At 36.0% G+C, this 25,526-nt stretch overlaps 3 protein-coding genes across 14 annotated transcripts; 1 reads left to right on the plus strand and 2 right to left on the minus strand.

Annotated features, from left to right (window-relative positions):
• Positions 1–1,720: 1,720 nt before the first annotated feature.
• Positions 1,721–17,976, minus strand: LOC108330990 (UDP-arabinopyranose mutase 3). Of its 12 annotated transcripts, none has more exons than XM_052876976.1 (7): positions 17,622–17,860; positions 16,984–17,533; positions 15,318–15,378; positions 2,926–3,303; positions 2,586–2,836; positions 2,328–2,496; positions 1,721–2,251 (listed from the first exon to the last, which is right to left on the minus strand). In XM_052876976.1, the coding sequence occupies exons 4-7, from the start codon at positions 3,241–3,243 to the stop codon at positions 1,907–1,909; spliced, it is 1,083 nt and encodes a 360-aa protein (XP_052732936.1). In that variant the 5' UTR covers positions 3,244–3,303; positions 15,318–15,378; positions 16,984–17,533; positions 17,622–17,860; the 3' UTR covers positions 1,721–1,906. The 12 variants fall into 12 exon arrangements, 6 of the variants coding, with proteins under 6 accessions (XP_052732936.1, XP_052732935.1, XP_052732937.1 ...); XM_052876975.1 differs by having other exon boundaries at positions 16,984–17,541; XM_052876977.1 differs by lacking the exon at positions 16,984–17,533 and having other exon boundaries at positions 17,622–17,914.
• A 1,136-nt stretch (positions 17,977–19,112) lies between these two features.
• On the plus strand, positions 19,113–21,713 carry LOC108331490 (COBRA-like protein 4). Its single transcript, XM_017566197.2, has 6 exons — positions 19,113–19,383; positions 19,490–19,569; positions 19,687–20,143; positions 20,651–20,798; positions 20,888–21,174; positions 21,275–21,713. The coding sequence occupies exons 1-6, from the start codon at positions 19,284–19,286 to the stop codon at positions 21,571–21,573; spliced, it is 1,371 nt and encodes a 456-aa protein (XP_017421686.1). The 5' UTR covers positions 19,113–19,283; the 3' UTR covers positions 21,574–21,713.
• Positions 21,714–21,989: 276 nt separating this feature from the next.
• On the minus strand, positions 21,990–25,454 carry LOC108331491 (protein COBRA). Its single transcript, XM_017566198.2, has 6 exons — positions 25,169–25,454; positions 24,461–24,540; positions 23,630–24,086; positions 23,093–23,249; positions 22,678–22,955; positions 21,990–22,585 (listed from the first exon to the last, which is right to left on the minus strand). The coding sequence occupies exons 1-6, from the start codon at positions 25,269–25,271 to the stop codon at positions 22,302–22,304; spliced, it is 1,359 nt and encodes a 452-aa protein (XP_017421687.1). The 5' UTR covers positions 25,272–25,454; the 3' UTR covers positions 21,990–22,301.
• Between the last annotated feature and the right edge of the window lie 72 nt (positions 25,455–25,526).

A 25,526-nucleotide genomic window follows, 5' to 3' on the forward strand; every position in this document is an offset into this window, starting at 1 on the left:
CCTTTGTCTAAAGAGTGTCAAGGTACCATAAGGATAATCTTCACATATTAAGAGTTTAATGTCGATGCAAGACTTGAAGCTTGTTGGTCTGAAGTCTCATGATTGTCACATCTTAATGCAACAATTGTTACCGGTGGCTATTCGTGGAATTTTACCCAAAAAGGTTAGACAAACTATAATATGCATGTGTTTATTTTTCTCTTGAATTTGTAGTAAATCCATTGATCTTATAAAATTATATGAACTTCAAGGAGAGATTGTTATCAGCTTGTCTCAGTTGAAAATGTTTTTCCCTTCATCCTTTTTTGATATCATGGTACATTTACTTTTGGAAAGAAAAATTAAGTTATGTGGACCAATATATTTAAGATGAATGTATCCTATTGAATGTTATATGAAGATTTTGAAAGGGTATATGAAAAATCACTATCACCTAGAAGCTTCAGTGATTGGAAGATATATTGCTAAATAAAGTATTGAGTTTTGTTAAGATTACATGATAAAACAAATCTGATAGGAGTTCCTCGCAGATCATGGTTGAACAAGTGTTTTATAAGTAAAAGCATCTAAGGTATAAATGTAACCAAATGTCTCAAAGAATTGTTGCAAGTACATATGTACATATGTACATATTGAACAACACAAATGAGGTGATCCTTTACTTATTTACACATAAAACCATTGAAAATTCACCAAAAAAAAAATGTTATTACTGACCAAATTTCAAAGTTACCAATGAAAGTGATTGTTAGTAATACATCATTTTTTTGTAGTGATTAGGTTTTGATTATAACCAAAACTGAAACACAAAGGAAATATTAGGTTTTAATACTAGTAATAACTAAAGCTTAATTTATAAGGATATTAGGTTTCGTTCTTGTAATAACTGTATTGAAAATTCTATATCAACTAAAGATAAAACCAATTTAAAGTATATAAGTGGGTGCAAAACTCACCTTATAAACTAGTTTTGTAAGATTGAGTTAGGCTTAAAATTTACTTCTTAACCAACTGAAACATAGTTTGTTTTTTCATTATTTATTTATGTTTATGTTTTCATTACTAAAAGAACTTTTATTTATTATTTTTTTTATATGTTTCAATTCTTCTATAATCAAAGTACAATATGGAATTATAAGTTTCCGTTCGTCACTCAAGTCAAAAGAAGTCACCTGATTTATCTTTTGATCGTCGATTCAAACTATAATATCCAAAATAACCAATGTAAAGAACTCTTTCCTATATTTATAAATAGGCGTAGCTCACTTTGCATGCAACCTCCCTTTCTAAATTTAGTATAAAGATTAGAATATCATATTTTAAATAAATCAAATATTTAAATATGTAACTTTATAGTCAATATTTAATTATTCGTTTAAAATTGGGGCCGATTTTTTTTATAGATGTGTGGATCGCGCTAAAACTTATATGCAACTTTTAAGTTATCAATTACATTCTTATGGAACCCCTGCAAAATAATTTGTAGAAGAAAAATGTGTGTCATATGTTCCTCTTCACTAAAGACGGAAAGCATCACAGTAATGATAATATAAAAAAATATATTATTATTATTATATTATATCAATCATTATAAAAATTATTTAATAATAATTTAAATTAATATATACACAATATTTTAATAATTTATTATTATTTAGTACTTTTATTATTAATAATAGAAATAAGAGTGCAGAAAAAAGGAAAGTGCAAATGGCAGGAATTAGAAGACATTACCAAGAGCAATAACCTGGCTGCCAAATTTCAAAGTTTAGTAAGAAGCTACATTTCAAAGTGATGAAGAAAACATTAAAAAATATACGTTGAGGAGGCAGTGATGAAATTTTATTGTTCTATGGAAAGAGAAAAGAAAAATGAAGACTACAAGCATATCCTAGTGATGAAGAAGTTACTTGGCAGAGCCATTGGGCAATGCATCAGATTTTGGTGCCACAGAAGGGTTTAGTTCCTCCCAAGCTTCAATCCAAGTTACCATGTTATCTGCAAGCTTGTTGAAATACTCATCAACCTTCCCAAGTTTTGCCTTCACTTGTTTCGAGAGTTCAACGTAGCATTTCTGAGCAGTAGTGCATTCCTTGGGAAGAGAAACAGATTGGAAAAATGGAATCAGCTCTTCTTGCCAGTAAATTCCTTTGTACTCCTTCTTAAGGTTTACAAATGGGTTGCTCGCTTTGCTGTGCCAGACGTAAGGCAAACCTGTCTTCACCCCGAATCCCAGATGATCACTTATCACCTACAACATGAGAAATTAATCAAACAATCTTCTACAAAAATCTCCCCTTTTCAACATGATGTTTGGAATACAATACCTTCATGCACCAACCAGCCCACATGTCATCATAGCGTCCGATAGGTTGACCATCACCCATGAGTCCAAAGTACATTACAGGACCGATTAATTCACGGTTGAATGCCAGATTCATTCCACACATGGGAAACAGGGTTCCCTTTGGTATGGTCATTACTGCATCCACATACCTTAAATACAAAAACCAATATATTCTAACAAATTTAATTATTTTTTTCAACTTTTCTTCAAAAACATTTGACCTAAACATTCATCGTACCTGGTGTTCCTCTCCAGAGGTTTGACAAGCTGAGTTGGGGCATCATAATCAGGAATGTTGAGCCAGAGGCCATGAGAAGCAGCTGTAGGGACACCTTCACGCAGACTAAACGGGTATCCACGGACAAAATCTGTACCCTCTCTAAAAGGATCGTAGAGGGTGTTGAAAAAAAACGGGGTTGATGGAGTCAGAAGGTTCTTCAGATGCTGTTCCAGGGCGTTAATTTCTTTCCCAGATGGATCTTTTGCCACCTGAAAAAGAGAAAAAGAAAAGAAAGACTATATATCATTTTACAAGAAGAATGACTATGATGAAATCTAAGAAAAAGTGTGATACTGACAAAGCAATCATCGTCGATGGTGAAGATGTACTTCTTCTTGGAGAGCAAGAAGCCGAAGCAGCGGCATGCAGAGTCCTTGAAGGAAATGCAGTGGCTCTTGGAGCCCAGAATGCGGTTGATGTCGTTACGGTTGTAGAGTTCGTAGTCGAAGCCTTCGGGGACCTTGATGCCCTTAGAAGGGTCACCGTCCTGCACTATTATGAGGTGGTAAGGCTCAAAGAACGCTCTCCACTTCTCCAAGAACTCCAGGTTCCTTATTGTGGGGATAACTATGTCCACCTCCTCCTTCAGAATCGCCGTCGCTCCTGTTTCCGACATACCTCTCCGATAAACCACAACGTTGTTTCGAGGATGGAGTGGTGGTCTTTGTTTCCAATGCTTTGGATTCAAGGGGTTTTTGTAGACCAAATTAAATTTATTTTATATAAAAGGAAATCCCTATAATTAAATAATTCACTTGCTAATTACTTATAATTACGAGAAGAATTCCTTGTGGTATACGTCATACACAATGTCAACATTGTCTAGGAGAAACCAATTAACGTTAGTGTTCATTAGCTAGCTGGACGTGTGCCTATGTTGTCAGCAACATATTTCTATGAAGATTCTCTCTGACCAATTTCTTAATTGACACTGTAAGCAGATGCGTAAAAGGTTAAATGACCACGTAAAACTTGTATGGTATGATTAACTTAATGGGCAATTATACGTTAATACATATTTTTTAACAATATTTAGATACAACATATGCGTTATTTTTATATTGGGTTTAAAATATATCAATACAATAATAAATAAATAATATATATTCTATTAAAATCTTGTAAAAGAATCTATATCAAAATATATTTTTTTTAATTTTATTATAGTCGAAAGATGACAAATTTTATGCTTATTGCTTAACCAATAACTTTTTTATTTATTTATTTTGAAGGTTTAAGGAATAAATTTTAAAATAAGGTAAGTTGTTGAAAGTTGGCCTGTAGTAAGAAAGTCCCTGATTATGGGCTCACTATGAAGCCCACATACTTGATACCACACAGGTATCTTAAAAGAGATACTTGTAAGATAAGTATCTGTACATGTCAAGGCATCGACGTACGTGACATTAGTATTTCATAGATTATTGGTTAAGTTTAGACAAGACAGAAACAATAGTTATAAATATCCTATGTTTGGATACAACTTGTTATTTAGTAAGTATTTATAAAAAAAATTATAGCGATTGAAATATAATTATACGGTTGAGATTTGATTATATATTTAATAAATATTTTTGTGAATATTTAGGCTAATAACATTGATTGAGTTTTGTTGGAGTCATGTTATTATCCAAGTAACTTGAGTGTAGTGTTTGTGAGCATAACTTATTGTCTAGGTAATTTGGGTGTTGGTAATTTGGGTGTTGGTAATTTGGGTGTTGTGTTTGTGAGCATAACTTATGTTACCAAATAGGTAACTTTGGTGTTATGCTTTTGGACTTATTACTATCTTGATAACTTATAACTTGGGTATCGTGTTCGTAGACTTATGTTATCATCTAAGTAACTCAAGTGTCACATTTATGGATTTAACTAATGTTATCATCTAGTTAACTATGCAGGCTTGATTTGCACTACCATTTAGGTAGGCTTTGTATGTATTGGTGTTTTAGGCAAGATTTTTATAGTAGAGGTTTGTTTTTGTGTGTGTTGGTCCCTAAGGAAGGAAACCCCATTTATGCTTGTTGTCTTCTTCCTTCTTGCAAGTCTTTTCATCCTGTGACTTTTTTTTTATGGTTATTTTTTGCTTGGTTTAATATTGTCCAAGGCGCGCAAATAATCAATTATCACTTTTTCGAAAACCCCATAACGATCGCAAATAATCGATTATCATTGGCAGTTGGGAGCAGATTTTTCAGTTTTTGACCCCTGGGCTATATATACACCTTCCTAAACCTCTAAGAGGTTAACTAAGCCATTTGAGAATATAGAAAAGTTCTAAAGAAGTTCTCAAGTCTAAGTGTTCATGTCAAGTCTTGTGAATAGGAAAACTTTGCGTTTAATGCATCTAAAGTCGAAGCGGATCTGTTCAAGTTGATTGAGCCAAGTTCTTCCATCGTGTGTCGAAGGAAGGTGTTCTCTGTCTTTTAATCTTTGTATCAATCTGATTGTAATCTGAAACGATATTTTACTGAAAAAAGGTTAATCACTCTTTATAGTAATTAACGATTGGACGTAGAATCTTTTAATTCGAACGAAGATAAAATTCTTTTGTGTTGATTTTTTTTTAATCTATTTGATAAAAGTTCTGAAAGAAAATCACCCCTCCACTCTTGGTTATTGACCTTAACACACTCTCTAAAACCTTTGCGCTACGCGATACAAATCTCAACATTTTGATTTATTATATAAAAATGAATATGTTATGTTGTTTTTTTATTAGTTAAATTTTAATATTTATTATTGTAGGTTGTATTTAATATTATAAGATGGATAACTATCCATTTCTCGATTCTCAAATAAATTCTGATTTCATGTCCGAATTTTCTTCTTTCCTAAATGAAGTGGCTGAGGGTGATTACACATATAAGTTTTCCACTGATCAAATCTTCCCCTCACGCTCCGAGTTAATTGAATGGGTTCGAAAGATTGCATTCGACCTTGGCTTTGTTGTTGTGATTATAAGATCTGACACAACAACTAGTGAACCGGGAAGAAAGGCATTCATTTTGTTAGGCTGTGAAAGGAGTGGGAAGTATAAGAAGTATAAGCCAGATGTTCAGCCTAGTGTATCTGGCACAAGAAAATGTGAGTGTCCATTTAGATTGAGGGGTAAACCTAAAGGACAGAGTTGGGTGTTCAAGGTTATGTGCGGTTATCACAATCATGAATTAGCAGAGACTTTGTATGGTCATCCTTTTGTGGGGAGGTTAAATGTTGTTGAACAATCAATTCTTGTTGACATGACTAAGAGTCAAGTAAAACCCTCAAATATTCTTTTGACTCTCAATGAACATAATGAAGCTAATGTAACCATTATGAAGCAAATATATAACGTGAAGTACACTTACAAACAATCTTTGAGAGGGTCGAGAACTGATATGCAACAGTTGATGATGTTGTTAGATAGAGATAAATACATTTAATGGAGTAGATCTTTGGACAATTCTGGCGTGGTAAGTGACCTATTCTGGACACATCCCGATTCAGTGCACTTGCTGAATTCATTTAATATTGTTCCCTAAAGGATACCACGTACAAATATCGTCTTTCGTTGCTTAAGTTTGTTAGAGTCACATCAATTGGTTTGACATTCATAGCCGTCTTTGTATTTTTTTCAAGTGAATGCCAAAATAATTTCACTTGGGCATTGGAAAGGTTCAAAGGATTACTATTGACATCAGATGGCGGTTCACGCGTTGTTGTCACTGACAGAGACCTTGCTTTAATGAATGTCATTGACAATGTATTTCCTGAGGCATATCAGATGCTCTGTACATTCCACATTATGAAAAATGTCAAAGCGAAATGCAATATGTTAGTAGATAATGTTGAGGCATGGGATGTCTTGATGGAAGTGTGACAAAATGTGATGGACTGTGACAACCAATCGAAGTTTGGTGCTTATGTTCATCGTCTTGAGTATGCCTCTACTGCATGGTCTCTATTTTTTTATTATGTGAACCATACTTGGATCATTTCGTGCAAGACATACTTCGTCAAGGCATGGACGAACAGAGTGATGCATCTAGGCAACTTGGATCTACGTCTGTATACCTCCCCAACACTTGCCTCTTTCCCATGCTAGGAAGGGGCCCATATATCCAACTCTACAAAACATTACTTAAATGATTTTATACATTTGTAAAATATATGAAAATAAATTTGTAAAACTAAAATGTACCTGTAGAATAGTGGAATATCCAGCTACCTGCCTAACATCAGTAAAGCTAACATCTCCTAACTGCTCATAAGTATGTGTCAGTTTCGTTGCTCCCCTAGCATATCTCGCACGGGCATTCAAGTCTTGCAAGAGAAGGAGGTTTGAGACTCGAATCAGAGTGTCACTCTTATTCGTAAAAATTGTGCATCCAAGCATATGCAACAAGTAGGCCCGAGCAGTGCACTCCCAAAGCTCTTACTCAATGCGCTCCTGGTAACCTCCCCCAGCCAGCTCAGCCTAACTTTTGGACCGCGTGTCTGTTTCATCTCAGTTGTAGCTTTGGCGCGATCCACGCCAAGCAGCTTCATAATATGAGATCGAGTCTCCTCGTACTCTAACTCATCGCCCTCACAAAATTGACCCATGATGGGTAGGTAGAGCACATTGTGGATGTCATCTAATGTATCGCTCATCTCACTTACTAGGAGGTGGAAAGTATTCTTGTCCAGGTGCCACCTTTCTGCAAGGGCAGCGATCAATCCATGATCGGCATACTTGTATGATAGGTTCACTAAGAAACTCAACTCCGACATGGAGATATAAGACTCAATAGTCTCATGGTACATTCCAAAATGTTTTAGTTTTTTCTCATGGAAGATCACCTTGATCTCCCTTTGATCTTACATAACAACACAAAATTATATCACAAAAAAAATAAACAATTAATGAACAATTAACATTTAGGTTTATGACTAACTTAGTCTTGTCATATGGCAAATGCAACGGTTAGGTATAATGGATAATAAGAAAGGAGATGTCATGTGAACCTCTTGGGAAATTAAGGAGGTGTTTTGCTTAAGGTCCAGCCTTAACCACAATTCGTGTGTTAATTTATTTTGAATTTGTTGTGTTTTTGTTATAATTTATAATTCTTTATATATTATTTATTATGTATTTGTTTTTGTTTTATTTTATTTTATTTGTTTTTTAATTTGTTTTGAATCTGTAATGTATTTGAAACTATTTATTTATTTAAATAATAATTATTATGCCTAAAATTTTTGTTTACTTATTAATTTTTTACTTAATTTATTTTTAATGTTTTTGTCATAATTTGTAATTATTTAAGTATTATTTATTAAGTAATTATTTTTGTTATTTTTTTGTATTTCTTTGTTAGTTTATTATTAATCTTTAATTTTTATTATTTATTATTTGTTTCAATATATATTATTATGTAATTATTTGTTGTTTTTTTTTGTTTGTTATTATATTTTTAATATAATTTATTTTCTATATAATTGATTAATAGAAATGGATAGAACTAGAGGTGCATCATCTTTTCGTGGTAAGCCTTCATCTTCATCACATGATGAAAGGAGAAGACCTACGACATCTACTCGTAGAAGACGCATTGAAGAATATCGTGTGGATGTCATTCATGAGCATGAGCATGTTGAGCAGGAGGATGTTCAGCAGCTCGATGTTGGTGAGGAAGAAGATGAAGGTGGTTGATTCCTAGGAGGTCCACATGACACCTCCTTACTTACCCATTATACCCAGCACGTTACATTTGTCATATAACAAGACTGAGTTAGTCATCAACCTAAATGTTAATTGTTCCTTAACTGTTTATTTATTTTTGTTGTATAATTTTGTGTTATTATGTAGGATCGAAGGGAGATCAAGATGATCTTCCATGAGAAAAAACTAAAACACTTTGGAATATACCATGAGGCTATTGAGCCTTATATCTCCATGTCGGAGTTGAGTTCCTTAGTGAACATATCATACGAGTATGTCGATCATGGATTGATCATTTCCCTTGCGGAGAGGTCGCACCTAAAGACGAATATTTTCCACCTCCCAATAGGTGAGATGAGCGTCATATTAGATGACATACATAATCTACTCCACCTACCCATCATGGATTAATTTTGTGAGGTCGATGAGTTAGAGTTGAGGAGGCTCGATCTCATATTATGGAGCTGCTTGACGTGGACTGCGTCAAAGCTACAATTGAGATGAAATAGACACGCGGTTCAAAAGTTAGGTTGAGTTGGCTGCGGGAGGTCTACCAGGAGTGCATTGTGTAACACCCCTTACAGAGTGCCACTAGAAAATAACAAAATCCAAAATTTTACGCCAGTTTTTTTTTTCTTTTAAAATTAACATCGCGGAACTAAACCATCAAAAGTCTAAGCGTCTTACAACATAAAGTTAAAACCTTACAAATATCAAATTCATTATTCAAAGACATAAAATTACTTTAAAACATGATAAGTCCCCCATAGTTATTCTCATAACTCTCGTCGTGCTACTTCATCTCTGCCTCATCTGCAACGCCATCTACTCTCGTACAAGTACGATCATCGTAGGTGGAACCACAACTACAAAAGGAAAGGGTGAGTAAAGAAGAACCTAACATAGCATATAATTTCAATATCAAAATATCATAACTTTAGATTATCCTAGTCACAACCTTACAATACAACATAATATTCAACTCATAACTTAGATCATCATCACTCAGACTATCAAAGTCACAATATTACAATACATCACAGTATTAAACTCACGACTCAATCATTTACACGAGCTTCTGTTGTTTCCTTGAATTTTGTCGTACCAAACCTGTTTCGCAAAACAGGACGATTCGAGTCGTCTTTCATCGCAACTTCAGACCTATCTCCCCGACTCCTCAAGGAATTACGAGTAAAAACATCGGTTAGGCGCACCCACCAAGCACTATACTCACACGAGCCGAAGTCATTGGGCGAGATATTCAACCCTCTCTAGTCCCCCGCGCACGAGGAAAGGGTGACACTCGAACCTCAGTCTCCGCAGAGACTCAACACACTATCGTATCGCAATACGAACACCATCGATTTGAAAAAAATTCTAAGAAAATGACAGAACGTTTGCTCTCACAATTTTACCATCACAACCATCACCATCATATATAAAGTCAACTAAATTCATTGACTAACAAATAATTAAATAACTTAATTTAATTATTTGTCCTACAGCCGCACCCCTCTGAAATTACTAATTTCACACTTCCATCAACTAAAACAACATTTCTAGTGCACCCCCACTTTTTAATTAATACCCAACATCAAAGAAAAACATAATTCTAATACACCCTTTTTTTTTTTCTAAACACACTCCCTTCTATATCTACATTTTCAAGTGAACCCCAAAACCATTAAATTACATTTTCTCTTACTTCCAAGTAGGTCCCACATGAAATCACTCACTTCTTATGAAACTCTCTTTCTCTCTTCCCTTTTACCACTTTTTACATAACCAAACTCTCTTCCTTCCCTCTTTCTCTTTTATTTTCCATGCATTTACGCAAAACTCTACTTCACCCACCTTTTCCAACTATTACCGTGGCCCCCACTCCCAATATCTACCACTTTCACTCTCTTTTCAAATGCTAAAAACTACACACTTCATTCCATGCACCAACACCATTTACGTAACCACCTCTCCTCACACTTCCACTTTCTTTTCTTTTGACTTTTCAACCACACCTTACTTCTACCTTTTTAAATTTCATTTCATTCTTCTCTCTCTTTTCCTCATTTAAAACACGTGACTCTCACATCATTTACGTAACACACTTCCTCCCCAACACACTTCACTTTCTCTTTCTTTTTTCTTCAAATATTATTTTATTCTTTTTACTCACACCCCACACTACCCTCCTTCTTCCTTTCATGTAAACCACCCCATGCACTCACTTCATTCTATCTATTTTTTTTTCACTCCTTATTCCCTTCACATTTAACGTCACACACATGCACCCTTTTCTTGCTCCCCCCCTTTTTTTTATAACTCCTTCCCACCATTCCTTCATTTTTTTTCTTTGCTTTCAAAGGTCATCCCAAGCTTCTTCCTTCACGGTTTTTGGTCCTCTTCCAGCACCTTTCTTTTTCTTTGCCACTTCTACATAAACCAAGCCATGCCCATCTCCATCTTCAACTTCTATTCTTCTTCCATCATGTTCTTCTTCTACCCAAGACATCAAACTTTCATTCTTCTTCACTGTTTTTCATCAAACACATGTACCCCAACTCACCAAACATCTCTTTCACTCCTCTCATTCTCATAATTCATTCTTTTCTCTTCCAACAATGGAAGAGAATTCTCAATACCCTCTTATCCACACTCTTGGTTAAAGAGTGTAGATAAGTGCTCCCAACAATATATAATTCTTGTAAGGTAATAAGAACCAAGATATACAAAATATACATGAGTTTAAAGTGTACCCATGACACTTTTTCATACACAAACAACACCCCAATACATCCAACATGTATACCCATTACAACAACACCACTTTTTCATAAAATATAAACATGTATAATCCATTAACTACCCCATATAGTAGAAAAACGAAAATGAACATGTGAATACCCATTCTCCATGCAACAACACATGAAACTTAAACCCAAAAGAAGAGTACATGCCTCAACATGTTAACTTTAATCCCAACACACAAGAAAGAAAGCATGCAACAACATTATATTGTTACCTTCTACCCATCATACACTATGTTATATCGCAAGTTAAACCCCTTACCTCAATTCCAAGCTAGCTTCCAAAGGTTCTTAGGTTTCTTTCTTCACTAGACAACAAGCTTCCACTCCTCTTGGTCTCCTACAAGTGACGTCCAAAAACTCCAAGGCTAAGGTGACTCTTCCTTTCTCTCACCAACTTGGTTGCTCTCCAAAATCTCTTTTCCATTCTCCAAGTTTTAACCTCCCCAAGGTCACTTACAAGCTTCCTAAGTTTGGAAAACATGTGCCCAGAAAACATGTGCCCACTCAAGCAAAGTGGAAAAAAAAAGGCAATGACTCAAGCACTCATGTAACATTTCACGTGAATGAGGGATTAATGGGAATAAAAGTTCCCTCTTGGAATCAAATAATGGAAGCATTAACCTAAAGTGCTTCCCTCAACATCAATAAAATAATATAACATTCACCCTTCTCTTTCATCATTTAATGCATGAAAAGCAAAGTGAAACAAGGCTTTGGGAGCCACTTCCACGCTCATCTTAACACTTCAATTTCTATCTTTCTTAACTCATAGTGGGACCCACATGTCAAGGTGGAAATTAAAAAGAGCTAGGAGCCTTTTTGGTCTTTAGGAGGGCTTGAACTTGAGACCAAGCACACACACCGTCCCATGCACACTCACATCAACCACTAGACCAGGCTCCATCCGCTGATATAATAGCGCAAACAATTATACTTAAATACTCTTTCAACTTTTTTCGAAATTTACTATGAAACCAATATTAATTTAATTTTCTTCCCTTCCTTAAATATTTCTCAACATTGTTTTTCATCACAATTTATTATATAATACCACAAAATAAAATACTTAAGGTAAGAAATCATTTTATTTATACGGGTCTTACATTCTCCCCTACTCCAAAAGTTTTCGTCCTCGAAAATTAAGGCTACTACGCAAACAGAAATGGGTATTCATTTCTCATAAACTCTTCAAGCTCCCAAGTCATCTCTTGGGTTTCCTCGTTCCACAACACCTTCACCGTGCGAATTTCCTTTCCCCTTAGATTTTTCGTCTGCACCTCCAACACCCTGATTGGCCCAGCTTTGATTGTAAGATCTTCATCAACTTGTATATCATCAACCTCTAGCACATGTGTAGGATCTGGAATGTATTTCCTCAGTTGAGACACGTGAAACACGTTATGCAGGTTTGCCAACTGCGGTGGTAACGCTATCTCATACGCTACGGGTCCAATCCGCCTAAGAATATCATAAGGACCAAAAAACTTAGGAGACAACTTCCTCGCCTTGATAGCCCTACCCACACCTGCCATTGGTGTCACGCGTAGAAACACATGATCACCTTCATTGAACTCAAGCGGTCTCCTTCTCCGATCAGCGTACGACTTCTGCCTACTCTGTGTTGCTTTCATTCTTTCTTGAATCAACTTCACCTTTTCAGTAGTTTGTTGCAACAACTCAGGACCTACTGATATTGCTTCCCCATCTTGAAACCAACAAAGAGGAGTTCGACATCTTCGCCCATACAAAGCTTCGAAAGGCGTCATCCCAATGCTATAATGATAGTTGTTGTTATATGTGAACTCCACTAATGGTAAGATCTCACTCCAACCTCCAAGATGGTCCAAAACACAAGTCCTCAACAAGTCCTCTAATGACTGAATAGTTCTTTCAGTCTGTCCATCTGTTTGAGGGTGATATGCTGAACTCATCCTTAACCGAGAACCCAAAGCATCCTGCAACTGTTGCCAGAACCTCGAGGTAAACCTTGGATCCCGATCCGATACAATGTTATCTGGTACACCATGCAATCTTACAATTTCTCTTATGTACAACTCTACTAACTTCTCCATTGACATCTTCTGATTGATGGATATAAAGTGGGCGCTCTTCGTCAATCGATCAACTATCACCCATATGGAGTCGTGACCCCTCGATGACCTCGGTAAGTGAGTTACGAAGTCCATCGAGATGTTGTCCCACTTTCACTGGGGAATATTCAGCAGCTGTAACATTCCACCTGGTCTTTGATGTTCGATCTTCGCCTTCTGACATACCAAACAGGAAGCTACGAACTCTGCAACATCCTTCTTCATTCCGCTCCACCAAAAAGATTCTTTTAGGTCTTTATACATCTTAGTCATTCTTGGATGTATACTGAGACTAGTCTAGTCGTTGATGTGAGTGTGCATGGGAGGGTGTGTGTGCTTAGTCTCATGTATATTTTGTATATCTTGGTTCTTATTACCTTGCAAGAATTATATATTGTTGGGAGCACTTATCTACACTCTTTAACCAAGAGTGTGGATAAGAGGGTATTGAGAATTCTCTTCCATTGTTGGAAGAGGAAAGAATGAATTATGAGAATGAGAGGAGTGAAAGAGATGTTTGGTGAGTTGGGGTACATGTGTTTGATGAAAAACAGTGAAGAAGAATGAAAGTTTGATGTCTTGGGTAGAAGAAGAACATGATGGAAGAAGAATAGAAGTTGAAGATGGAGATGGGCATGGCTTGGTTTATGTAGAAGTGGCAAAGAAAAAGAAAGGTGCTGGAAGAGGACCAAAAACCGTGAAGGAAGAAGCTTGGGATGGCCTTTGAAAGCAAAGAAAAAAAATGAAGGAATGGTGGGAAGGAGTTATAAAAAAAAGGGGGGAGCAAGAAAAGGGTGCATGTGTGTGACGTTAAATGTGAAGGGAATAAGGAGTGAAAAAAAAAATAGATAGAATGAAGTGAGTGCATGGGGTGGTTTACATGAAAGGAAGAAGGAGGGTAGTGTGGGGTGTGAGTAAAAAGAATAAAATAATATTTGAAGAAAAAAGAAAGAGAAAGTGAAGTGTGTGGGGGAGGAAGTGTGTTACGTAAATGATGTGAGAGTCACGTGTTTTAAATGAGGAAAAGAGAGAGAAGAATGAAATGAAATTTAAAAAGGTAGAAGTAAGGTGTGGTTGAAAAGTCAAAAGAAAAGAAAGTGGAAGTGTGAGGAGAGGTGGTTACGTAAATGGTGTTGGTGCATGGAATGAAGTGTGTAGTTTTTAGCATTTGAAAAGAGAGTGAAAGTGGTAGATATTGGGAGTGGGGGCCACGGTAATAGTTGGAAAAGGTGGGTGAAGTAGAGTTTTGCGTAAATGCATGGAAAATAAAAGAGAAAGAGGGAAGGAAGAGAGTTTGGTTATGTAAAAAGTGGTAAAAGGGATGAGAGAAAGAGAGTTTCACAAGAAGTGAGTGGTTTCATGTGGGACCTACTTGGAAGTAAGAGAAAATGTAATTTAATGGGACACGTATTGTTTGTAGTTTTGAGACATGACCTCTACATCCTGTAGGGAGGAAGGAAGACAGGCTTCCTTGAACGTGTTTCTACATTCTTGTCTTGTCAAAAATCAACAGGGAAAAATTCTTTGGTGTTTCATGGTTGATTTACGTGTCTGTTTTTAAATTAGGAGACAAATCAAGGTTTCTTGTTACCAACTATCATTCATATTTAATCTCATCCTAATGCATAAATAAGAAACACTTTATATATAATCATCCTTATGTTGCATGCAATTAATAATTAACAACATGAATGAACACTATATCAATACATGTAAACCAAGTTCATCAAAGACCAAAGAACAGAGTAAGGAAAAATGTCGTCAAGCACATGCTATCTTTCTGACAAATCTTACAACTAAAACACAATAATTCCAAGTGTATGACAATATTGGCCACAAAAAGAAAGCAGCACAAACTGAGATTAATTACTACCTGGAACACAAAGAGTAAATTTCAGAGGTATGCTTGATCTTTTGGATCTATTCACAAAACTTTTAGTTATAGTCAACTGCATTCGCTTGTGATGATATATCCAAACTATTTTGAGAAGGTAAGTAGAAAATAACTACACTTCAAGCACAAACTCAGAAGCATTAACATCATATGCAATATCAGATGCACCAAAAGTTACTAAGTTGTGACAAACAACAATTTAAGTAATCTAACCTTTTAAATTGAATCAAAATCCAGCGGAAGCAAAAAGAAATAATTCAAGCAACTCCACCAACTGCAATAACAATTACAAGTATCACTTCTAAATGCTTAAGCAACAGTAATAAAACTCAGTTTCAAATTTGAGTTAGAAAGTATTGGGGCTTTATAAAATGTGAGGTAGTTCTCTGTGTAAACATTGATAGCACAATTTTGGTGTTCTGATACATATTGCTTGTCTAACTGGGGAGGTAGATTCATATCACGCAAATACTTTTATTTCAATTTTTTCATGCTATCGCTAAGTGGCTGTTATGAAGGTGACAGATGCTGCATTGAAGGCTGCTAAAAAAGGGCTTCCAAATGCTGCAATGAGCAGCAATAAAGGGACACATTGAAGGTGCCGCATGCTGCAATTAAAGCAGCAAGAAAGGGGCACAAATTAGTGAAAGTTCCAAATAAGTGGTTCTTTTGAAAGAGAAATCCAAATATCAAACAAGGTCAAAACGAAGGAGCAAGAGAAAAACAGTAGCAATTGTTTGTTAACAAACAAAATAAGATCATCATTGTACGACATGACAAGAGGAAATTAAAGTAAAACTCCACATCTTAGGGAGCTATGGGGCAAGTCAAAGTGTTTACTATTGAACACACTCGACCATTATTTGTACTAACTTAAATGTCATTCTTACTAACTCTTAAATTACCTAAAATTAGAGAGTAGCTATTTTTTTTTCATTTTTTTGACTTAATAAAGTTTTTTAATAGGCTTTATTTAAAGTTATCTTGTATTTATGATAGACAACATAAACCTAACGAAAATAATATATTTGTGGTCTGTGTGTGATTCCTGAGTAGAATCTATAATTGGACTAATGAAAAAGCGTGAGAAACATTTCCAAGTGCATAAATAGACCTGAGTCTGGTCAGCATTTTCATTATCAATAACTGGAGTAGTAGGTGTGACACATGCTCTCTGCCCTATTCTAATGTTCATCCTCCAAACTAACCCATTTTACACTCTAAATTTACCTACTCTTTATCCCTCCCTCATCATTGATTCAAAGTCTGTTTTTAATTCGGTTCAACACCAATCATTGATTGGCCTTTTGACTTTCAAGGGGCAGGGAACACCAATTTTAGTAGCTAAGTAATAGAAATACACAGACATTATTTGAGCTCATTAATAGCTTGCATGTCTGATTTGATTTGATTAGTACAGAATAGTAACAGAAAGAACACACAGTAGTTTAGCTTCCACATCAATTAACACACAAAACAAAACCAAACTTGTGAGTTGATAATGAAGCACCAGAATCAGGTTTTGGATACTCACAACTGCTTGTTACAGTGAAGCTAGGAAAATTCGTCCGCAGGCATTAATTTTAAGATTTTAATGTATATATTAAGTGTAGTAATCACTTTAATAATTTTATTGTTAAGATTAGTAATATTATTTAAACATTATGTAATGAAACACAGTCCAAGAATCCAATATGTTCAGATGTAGTGATTATATAATGCAATACATGGGCAAACCTGAAATTTCAAATGTCGGACTCAAGTCTAGACCTTATAATTGGATCGTCACAAGCAAAGCATAGAGACCTCACACTAGTGTATATAAGAACATTCTCTCAAGGAATACAACCCATTGACACGAACACAGTACAACACTAACCTTGCATAAATCCCTAAACGCACCACGGCAGCGTCAACAGCCTCCCTCCACCACGGCAGCGGCAAAAAGTGCATCAATCACCGTCCACCAACATTCCCTCAACCGCAGCACCAACCGTTGCGAAAATCCCTCAACGCACCTCGAACGGTTACCAACCCAACGTCCTCACACCGTCAATGGGGTGCGCTCAACCACCTGAACACCAGGACCGAAAGAAGCACCTCAACCTTGGCTGGGAAGAACCAATGCTGCAGCTGCGGGCCAATGCTGCAGCTGCGGCTGGGAACCACCGCGACACCAGGGGGAGAGGATTCGCGAGGGAGAAGGGGGAAATAGGGTTCTTGCTCGACCAAATCGAAATAGGGGAAACAAATCCCAATTTTTGGCCTTTATTGCCATAGATCAGTCGGTATTCAAATTTACCAATGCATTACGGACGATAATTGCTCCGGGTTGTTTTTTCTCCGGAGCTGCATGCGGAAGTGATGCCTCCACACAACAACTACAACAATAGCTCCCAAGCGTGGTGGAGAAGCTTCGATTCTTGCTACTAAGAAGCTTTAAGAGGGTTACAAACCCGTTTTTCAAGAAGCATCCGAAACAATTAGGAAGAGGAGGAGCGTTGCCAAATCCCTAACCTGAAAACGAAGTAGCTCGCGCCTTCTCCTTCTTTGATCCTCGTCGTTGTCCCAGCCACCTTGCCCAGCACATGCCTCTGTCTCCCTCGCCGCCTCGCCGCCACCATTCCAGCGCCTACAAACTCTTCGGCTCGGCTGGCGGCGCTGCCTCCTTATGGCACGCTATAATGCCCAGCCGCGGTGATGGATTCCGTCGTGGCGTTGTGGGCCGCATGATATTTTTCGAAATATATTTCTACTTTTTCAAATTATACTTATTTTAGTATGTATTTTTAATATATTTTAAAATATTAAAATTAATATAACGTAGATGCACGTTGGAGAGATAATACAAAAATTAAAAAAAAATTACTCACTTTATTGTCCCTTATTTAGTTTTTCTATTTCTTTCTTAATCCCTTATGCTTAAGAAAAGTATGCATTAATAAAGAAAAGTGATTTTAATGGTTTGAGAATTAGAAAATGGGGTCGAAACGAGAGAACAAGATAGTGAACTATGCAAAAAGTTTCCCATCAGGAGGATTTAGGTAAAAAGTGACGAAACAATGTGCAATTTCTCTATTTTAACCTCATTTATAAAATGAAAAGAAAAATTATGGCTCTCGGAACCAAATATATCTTTAATAAAATATTATTATTGGTTTAATTATTATTTTTTCCTCAATATTTTAAGTTATAATATTTGTTTTAGGTTTAATCAAGTCGTATAATGTATCAAATTAATTTAATGTTATTTCTTTCGTTAAATTGGTATTAATTTTATTTGAAAGCTGATCATATCTCAATCCTAATTAGTAATTTGGTTTCTATATTTTAGTTGTTAAGTGTTTAAAAAAATTTGAAGTTGGACAAGTTGTACCATCCAGATTATACAATCCAGAAATGATAAAACTGGAATTTTCTTATATCGGGTGCAAGAAAAAATGAACGTGCAGGAAGAAGCTGCCCATCTGAGTTGAGTGATAGATAATCAGGTTTGAAGACTATGGCCCAATAACTTGAACTAAGACACATGGGCTACATTGGATTTGTTCAATGTATCAGTTTGATTTTTAAATGTGTTGCGTTGCACCATTATTCGGCTTGTATTTGGATGGTTCCGTTGGGCACATTATATTTGTTTTCAATCCATCGCAAGATGGTAACTCTATACCATATTCTCTAAGGCTGATTGCCATGTTTTATAACAGTGAAAACAGATGATATAGCTATTTGTTCTGTAAACATGAACAATTTATATTCATAGATGTTGATGTTTAGCTCCAGACACAAACTATATCCAGATAAACAACTATTTTAAGATGTAATGTTAATAATCCCAGAGAATAAACAAAATCATAAAAGATCTCCTGCCATAAATCATTCATCAATTTGAGGCAAGTCGTTTAAAGAATGAAAAGTAAGTGAAAACTGGCCAACCCCTTATGTATCCTGAGGCAAACTGAAAAGATATTGGAGTAGAGCTAGTTGCATGCAAACAATTGATAAGAGAGATGCAGACATAACATTTCTTTTGAATGTGATATCACATGGACCTAACAACCACTATGTGATAACATATTCTGCAAATCAGTTCAACAAATGTTATAAATGCACTAGTACATCTGCACTCTTAGCAAGTTGTGTGCCACACCTGAACTAGTGATTCTGTGAACTTCAGACATGGAATCTGACAGTGGTAAACAGCAGCAAAAGGACACATTTGGATGCTTCAAGTTGGTTGCCTTAATTGCTCTATGCTTTGTTTTAGTTTCTCCAGCAGGTAAATTACACAACTATATATGCAAAACACAGGGAAGTTAGAGTTGTAGATATAGTTTTGTTGCTCAGGGATTCATTGTAAGTTATTGATCTTGTTGTGATTGTAGAATCATTTGATCCATTGGATCCAACTGGGAATGTGACAATAAGATGGGATATCATGTCCTGGACATCAGATGGATATTTGGTAACTTCTGATCATTCTATCATAATATGCATGGATTCTATGTTTATGAATATGAAAATGTCTCCAAAAGAATGATCAAATCATGCATAAACTGATCAGTTGTGTTAAATTTTGTAGGCTACTGTGACATTGTTTAACTTCCAATTGTACCGCAATATTATGAATCCTGGGTGGACTCTGGGGTGGACATGGGCAAAGAAAGAAATAATCTGGGCCATGATGGGGGCTCAAGCCACAGAGCAAGGAAACTGTGCCAAGTTCAAGTTGAAGATTCCTCATAGCTGCAAGAGGGACCCTCAAGTGGTTGACTTGCTACCTGGAGCTCCTTTCAACATGCAGTTCACCAATTGCTGCAGGGGTGGTGTGCTTACATCTTGGGGACAGAACCCTTCAGGTGCAGTATCTTCATTTCAGATAGGTGTGGGGCTCTCTGGCACCTCCAACAAGACAGTCAAATTGCCTAAGAACTTCAAATTGTTGGGACCTGGACCAGGATATTCTTGTGGCCCTGCTAAGGTTGTTCCATCCACTGCAATCCTCACAGATGATCGAAGGCGAAAAATGCAGGCATTGAGTATGTGCATACATTACTAATTCCCTTCATTCACTATATCTCTGTGATTACTCATGCATTGCTATTATTACAAATGAGTTTAATTTTCACACACAGTTAGCTTAAAAAATTTACACCCAACTAAATCAATCTGTATATGACATTAAAGTATTCAAAAACTAACAATCTTATCATTCATGACAATCTATGATTAGATGACTTGCTAGAAATCCCACGTAAAGTAGAAATAAGAACACTGTACAGTATGTATATATTTGGACGCAAATTTGATCTTATAAGTTGGTTTTATGAAGTTGAATTAGACTTAAAATTTATCTTTTTACATAGTATAAGAGTCATAAATTAGAGTCCATTTTAACCAAATTTATTTTTTGTTGGATTTATTGTTCTATTCATTATCAGTCTCTGTGAGACCACCCATTATGTATATCTCGGTGTGAGAATGCTTTATACTTAGAATTCTAATTGAATGTTTCGATGATTCTATCTTAATGGTTTTCTATGTAGTGTCTTGGAATGTGACGTGCACTTATTCACAGTTTCTTGCCTCCAAGAACCCAAGCTGTTGTGTTTCTTTGTCATCTTTCTACAGTGACAAAATCACAGGTTGTCCACCTTGTGCTTGTGGGTGCCAGAATAACGATACCTGTGTCACGTAAGCCGCCCTTGTAATTTTACTTTAGTCTTTTCTCCTTCTAATTAGTACTGACATACAATTTTTATCTTACAATGATGGGCATGCAGGAGAGACTCAAAGATCCTGCAAGAGAATGTCACCTCAACTCATCGAAAATCAGACATCACACCAAAACCATTGTTACAATGCACACACCACCTATGTCATGTCCGGGTGCACTGGCATTTGAAAGACAACTATCAGGACTATTGGCGTGTCAAGATTGCCATTATCAACTTCAACTATCGATTGAATTTCACCGATTGGTCTCTTGTTGTGCAGCACCCCAATCTCAATAATGTAACCCAAGTCTATAGCTTTGAATACATGCCACTCCTTCCCTATGAATCCATAAGTGAGTTCTTAGAAATGGACTGCAAATGGTTGAGTATTTTCTGTACTAGTGCTTTAGAAGAGGTTTCCTTGATACTCTGCTTGCTGTTTTGTATATGCAGATGACACAGGCATGTTCTATGGTTTGAAATATTACAATGATCTGTTGATGGAAGCTGGGCCTAAAGGGAATGTTCAGTCTGAGGTGCTCATGAAGAAGGATAAGAACACATTTACTCTCAAGCAGGGTTGGGCATTTCCTAGAAGGGTCTACTTTAATGGTGATGAATGCATGCTGCCACCTCCTGATTCATATCCTATGTTGCCAAACTCTGCCCACAAACCACCAACAACTATTACATTCATTGCAACCTATGTGGTTTTCACATTATTTTTTCATTTGATTGTAACACATTTTTGAGGTATAAGAGAGGCTCTTTTTAGTTTGAAGCTTACAGCTTAGAGAGAGGAATTAGCTGGCAGATATGCAAAATGGAATTTCTTGTGAACTCTTATACATATCAAATGAATATATTCACTCATAAGGTGACATTTTCTCTTCGGAGTGTTAGTCATTCTTTAATTGGAAGAGTAAGGATGAGAACAAACTAACGAGTATATCAACCCTTACTGCAGAGTATATCCACAAATCGATTTTCCTTTGTATATTCAAAGAACTGTTCTTTTTTGCATAGTACTTTTTACATTCAATGTAAACCCATCTGCATATGTTTTGGGATTGTAAAAATGTGAAAATGAGTATTTAACAAATGACTTCAGAAACGGAAGAAGTGATACCTATAATTTCATCTTGGAATCATCATATCAACTCAACACTAAAAATAAATTGGATATTCTATAATCTGAAAAAATAATTATCATCCAAGCAAGTAATTTATAATAATTATACAAATCAAAAGCTGAAAAGATGTGTCACTTATACTGGGTAAAATGCAATCCCCACGGTGAATAAAGGACAGAATTCTTGTGGCAAGCATTTATGCATCTGTGATACTTTTTATTGCCTTGGTAGCAGCCTCTATGCCTTTTTGACAATGGGGATGACTTTATCTTTCACAAGCTGGTGCAGAAGAGAGAGATACAACGCTCCAAGAGAGTAGATGGTTCCTCTATATTCTCTATGATTGATTAAATAACACTTATCAAAGAAGCTAAAGTGGCTATGAGTGTACTTAGCACAGAGAAAACTAGTTTAGGACTTGCATTTGGCAGCCAAGGGTAGGCATCTGGAGGAGGCATAACACAGTTATCCCCGTTGAAATAAATCCTTCTGGGGAATGCCCATCCCTTATCAAATGTGAAGGTTGATTTGTCTTTTCTAAGTAAGATTTCTGATTGAACGTTACCAAGATGTCCAGCTGAAGAAAGAAAATCATTGTAGAACTTGATTCCCCACAGCATACTTGTATCATCTGAAAACCCATGTCCCAAATCAATTACATAAGACTGGGATGTTTTCTTCACAATATCATCTAGAAATATGTGTATGAAAGAGAGAACTTACTCAAGCCCTCATAGGGTGTAAGTGACTTGTACTGAAAACTGAAGAGCTGGGTAATATTATCTAAATTGGGATGCTGCACAACAAGGTTCCACTGAGAGTAGTTCATTCTGTAGTTGAAATTAGTAATTGTGACCTTCACCCTCCAGTACTCTTTGTAATTGAGTTTCACATGCCAATGCACTCGAATAGGACACATGTGGCTGGTGCACTGAACTAGAGGTGTGTTTGCAGCTTTGCCTGATGCTGATACAACTGAAGCTAAATGCGGGGAATTTGGTCTGTAAGACAATCAGAAAGATAAATCATAAGAATGGGGAATGGTGAAAAAAACTACTCAGGAAAATACTTTAAAGAACTACTACACACAAGAAAGGAAGGTTTCAAATATGTAGGAATAGATAAATTGTATACTTACTCTACGCAGCTGCCAGATTCTGTTTTGTTTTGGCAGCCACAGGTGCAGGTTGGGCAGTTTACTACTGTGTCATTATAGAAGGATGAGAGGGAAACACAACAACTTGGAGTCTTTTGAGCCAGGAATTGAGAATAAGTGCAGGTAATATTCCAAGTCACTGCCACAAAATATTCAAGTTTAGTTGAAGAGAAGTAAGAATTTGGATTTCTTACTCTGAATAATGTACAAAGCATAAATTATTATTCAGTACATGACTACCAACTATTTATTTCACCAAAATAATATCCATTACATTTACAGAAGCAATGATGCTAACATGAAAAATGAAAATGAAACGTTGAAAGTGAAAAACATGGATAGAATAAACTTCCATGACTAAAAGTAATAACAAAAGTTCAAAAGAAACTTCAATAGAACAAGGGCCTGTATGTACATATCTTATATCTATCTAGAAGCTTGTCTTAGAAGAAAGTTTAGAAAGACAAACGAATATAAGAAGGATTTTGATTAATTCAGTGTAATTTTCAACTAACTTACTCATGGCTTGGGTGGTTCTCCTCTTGTCACTGGTAATAAATGTAGTTGGTTTCACAACCTTTGCAGGACCACAAGTGTAGCCAGGTCCTGGTGCTTTGAGGGTAAAATTTTTAGGCAGTTTGACCGTTCTGTTTGTGGTTCCAGCAGAACCAACACTAATCTGGAAAGAACTTACTGCACTACTGGGGTCCTGACCCCATGAATTTAGGACACCCCCTTTGCAACAATTTGCAATCTGCTGGTTGTAAGGAGTCCCTGGCAGTAAATCCACCACTGTTGGATCCTTCTTACAACAATGAGGAATACCTGCTTTGAACTTTGAACAGTCCCCTTGCTCTGTGGTTTGGCTTCCCATCATGTTCCAAATTACTTCTTTTTTAGCCCATGTCCACCCTAATGACCATCCAGGGGACTGAATGTGGCGATATTGTTGAAAGTTGTACATTGTAACAACAGCCTGCTCAAGCCATACAACAAGGTTCAATATGTTTCAAGAAGCAGAAACAGATCATAGAAGCCTAACTTCACTCAAAATCAAATCTAAAAAAATTGGTTTCTGCTTCTTTGACATGTGACGTAATTCATTATCTCAATGAAGTAAGAGGTGAATACAAAATGTCAAAATAGTAATAACCAATTAACCATAGTAAAATTTACCCGCTCAGACAAACTTTTGAGTCCTGTTCAAACAAAGTATGTGCGATTGAGAAGATCCATCAAGTTACAAATAAGTCCAGTCTTACATAGTTCTCATTGATTTTAGAAAAAATTTCAAGGTACGAGTTATACTGAGTATGTTTAATATACATTCAAAAATCTGTGGTCACTTACAAGATAGCCATCTGGAGTCCAGCTAATGACATCCCATTTGATTGTTATATTGCCAGTTGGATCAAGCGGATCATAGGCTTCTGTAAATGAACAAGCAAGAAATATTGATGAATTTTAAATTAATCTGAAAACTTTTCCAACAAAATACATCTGACTCAATTGCTTTCGAGCTGGAGATTAGAGATTTTAACAGATATAGTAAAACACTAAAACAAAAAATAGATAAAAGTGTAATTTGTATCCATGAGCAACCTCACTTTCTCCAAGTTCAATAAAGAAACAGTCTACTTGTCTAAAGTAGTTATCAGATGGGTGTAACTGTACTAATCTATAGTTCTATTAATAGAAACCAGATCACTAATATGCAACAGCTAAGTGTTTAAAATGTAATAGAAAATTCATTTAAAAAGAAATATATTGATTCCATCTTTCACTTTCTTTGATCGGTTAAAGTGCCAAACAAAAAACTATGAACCGACACAAAGAAGTGAGAATCCAAATTGACTTGGACCCGTCAACTAATATACAGATCAATGCAATAAAATGTCCTTCAACTTCCTCAATCACAGTTCTAGCAAAAGAACCAAACTTTTGAGAAAATGGGAACTCGGTAACTCAGAAATAGAAACAGAACCAGAAACCAAATTATCAATGTACATGTAGGAACTAAATTTGAGCTCCATGCAAACAATGAGAGAAAGCCAATACCTGTAGAACTGAATGAGGAGAAAAAGAAGAGCAGCAGGAGCAAGACTGCAAAAGCACCACGAGGGACAACAGATCCAACGGCAGGTAACATTTTGTGTTCCATTTCTTGATGCAGATTTTCTATGACAATGTTGCTCAAGTTCAAGATCTGCACCAAAAGGGAGTGAGAGCAAACAAAGGTGTAGACCTCTCAGCTCTCTAGTTCCATCACAAAGCAGAAGCTTTTGGTTTAGAAATGAACTGAGTCTATCATGAAACTTCATGTAATCACTGTCTTTATTGTATAACTGTAACAAAACTGTTTGGAAGATCTGATACAAACAGTCATCACCAAATATCAATTTTGCCCTTTAATGAC

Source organism: Vigna angularis, chromosome 4 (genome assembly GCF_016808095.1).
Source record: "Vigna angularis cultivar LongXiaoDou No.4 chromosome 4, ASM1680809v1, whole genome shotgun sequence".
Lineage (NCBI taxonomy): Eukaryota > Viridiplantae > Streptophyta > Magnoliopsida > Fabales > Fabaceae > Vigna > Vigna angularis.

Bases quoted from the DNA above. Each gene is read 5' to 3' on its own strand.
- LOC108330990 (XM_052876977.1), bottom strand. From the start codon at position 3,243: ATGTCGGAAACAGGAGCGACGGCGATTCTGAAGGAGGAGGTGGACATA. The intron at 2,837-2,925 runs GTCAGTATCACA...TCTCTTTTTCAG, and splicing joins CCATCGACGATGATTGCTTT to GTGGCAAAAGATCCATCTGG. The intron at 2,252-2,327 runs GTATTGTATTCC...CTCATGTTGTAG, and splicing joins GGGCTGGTTGGTGCATGAAG to GTGATAAGTGATCATCTGGG.
- LOC108331490 (XM_017566197.2), top strand. From the start codon at position 19,284: ATGGAATCTGACAGTGGTAAACAGCAGCAAAAGGACACATTTGGATGC. The intron at 19,384-19,489 runs GTAAATTACACA...TTGTGATTGTAG, and splicing joins TGTTTTAGTTTCTCCAGCAG to AATCATTTGATCCATTGGAT. The intron at 20,799-20,887 runs GTAAGCCGCCCT...ATGGGCATGCAG, and splicing joins AATAACGATACCTGTGTCAC to GAGAGACTCAAAGATCCTGC.
- LOC108331491 (XM_017566198.2), bottom strand. From the start codon at position 25,271: ATGGAACACAAAATGTTACCTGCCGTTGGATCTGTTGTCCCTCGTGGT. The intron at 24,541-25,168 runs GTATTGGCTTTC...GTTCATTTACAG, and splicing joins CTCCTCATTCAGTTCTACAG to AAGCCTATGATCCGCTTGAT. The intron at 23,250-23,629 runs GTAAGTTAGTTG...ATTTTGTGGCAG, and splicing joins GAGAACCACCCAAGCCATGA to TGACTTGGAATATTACCTGC.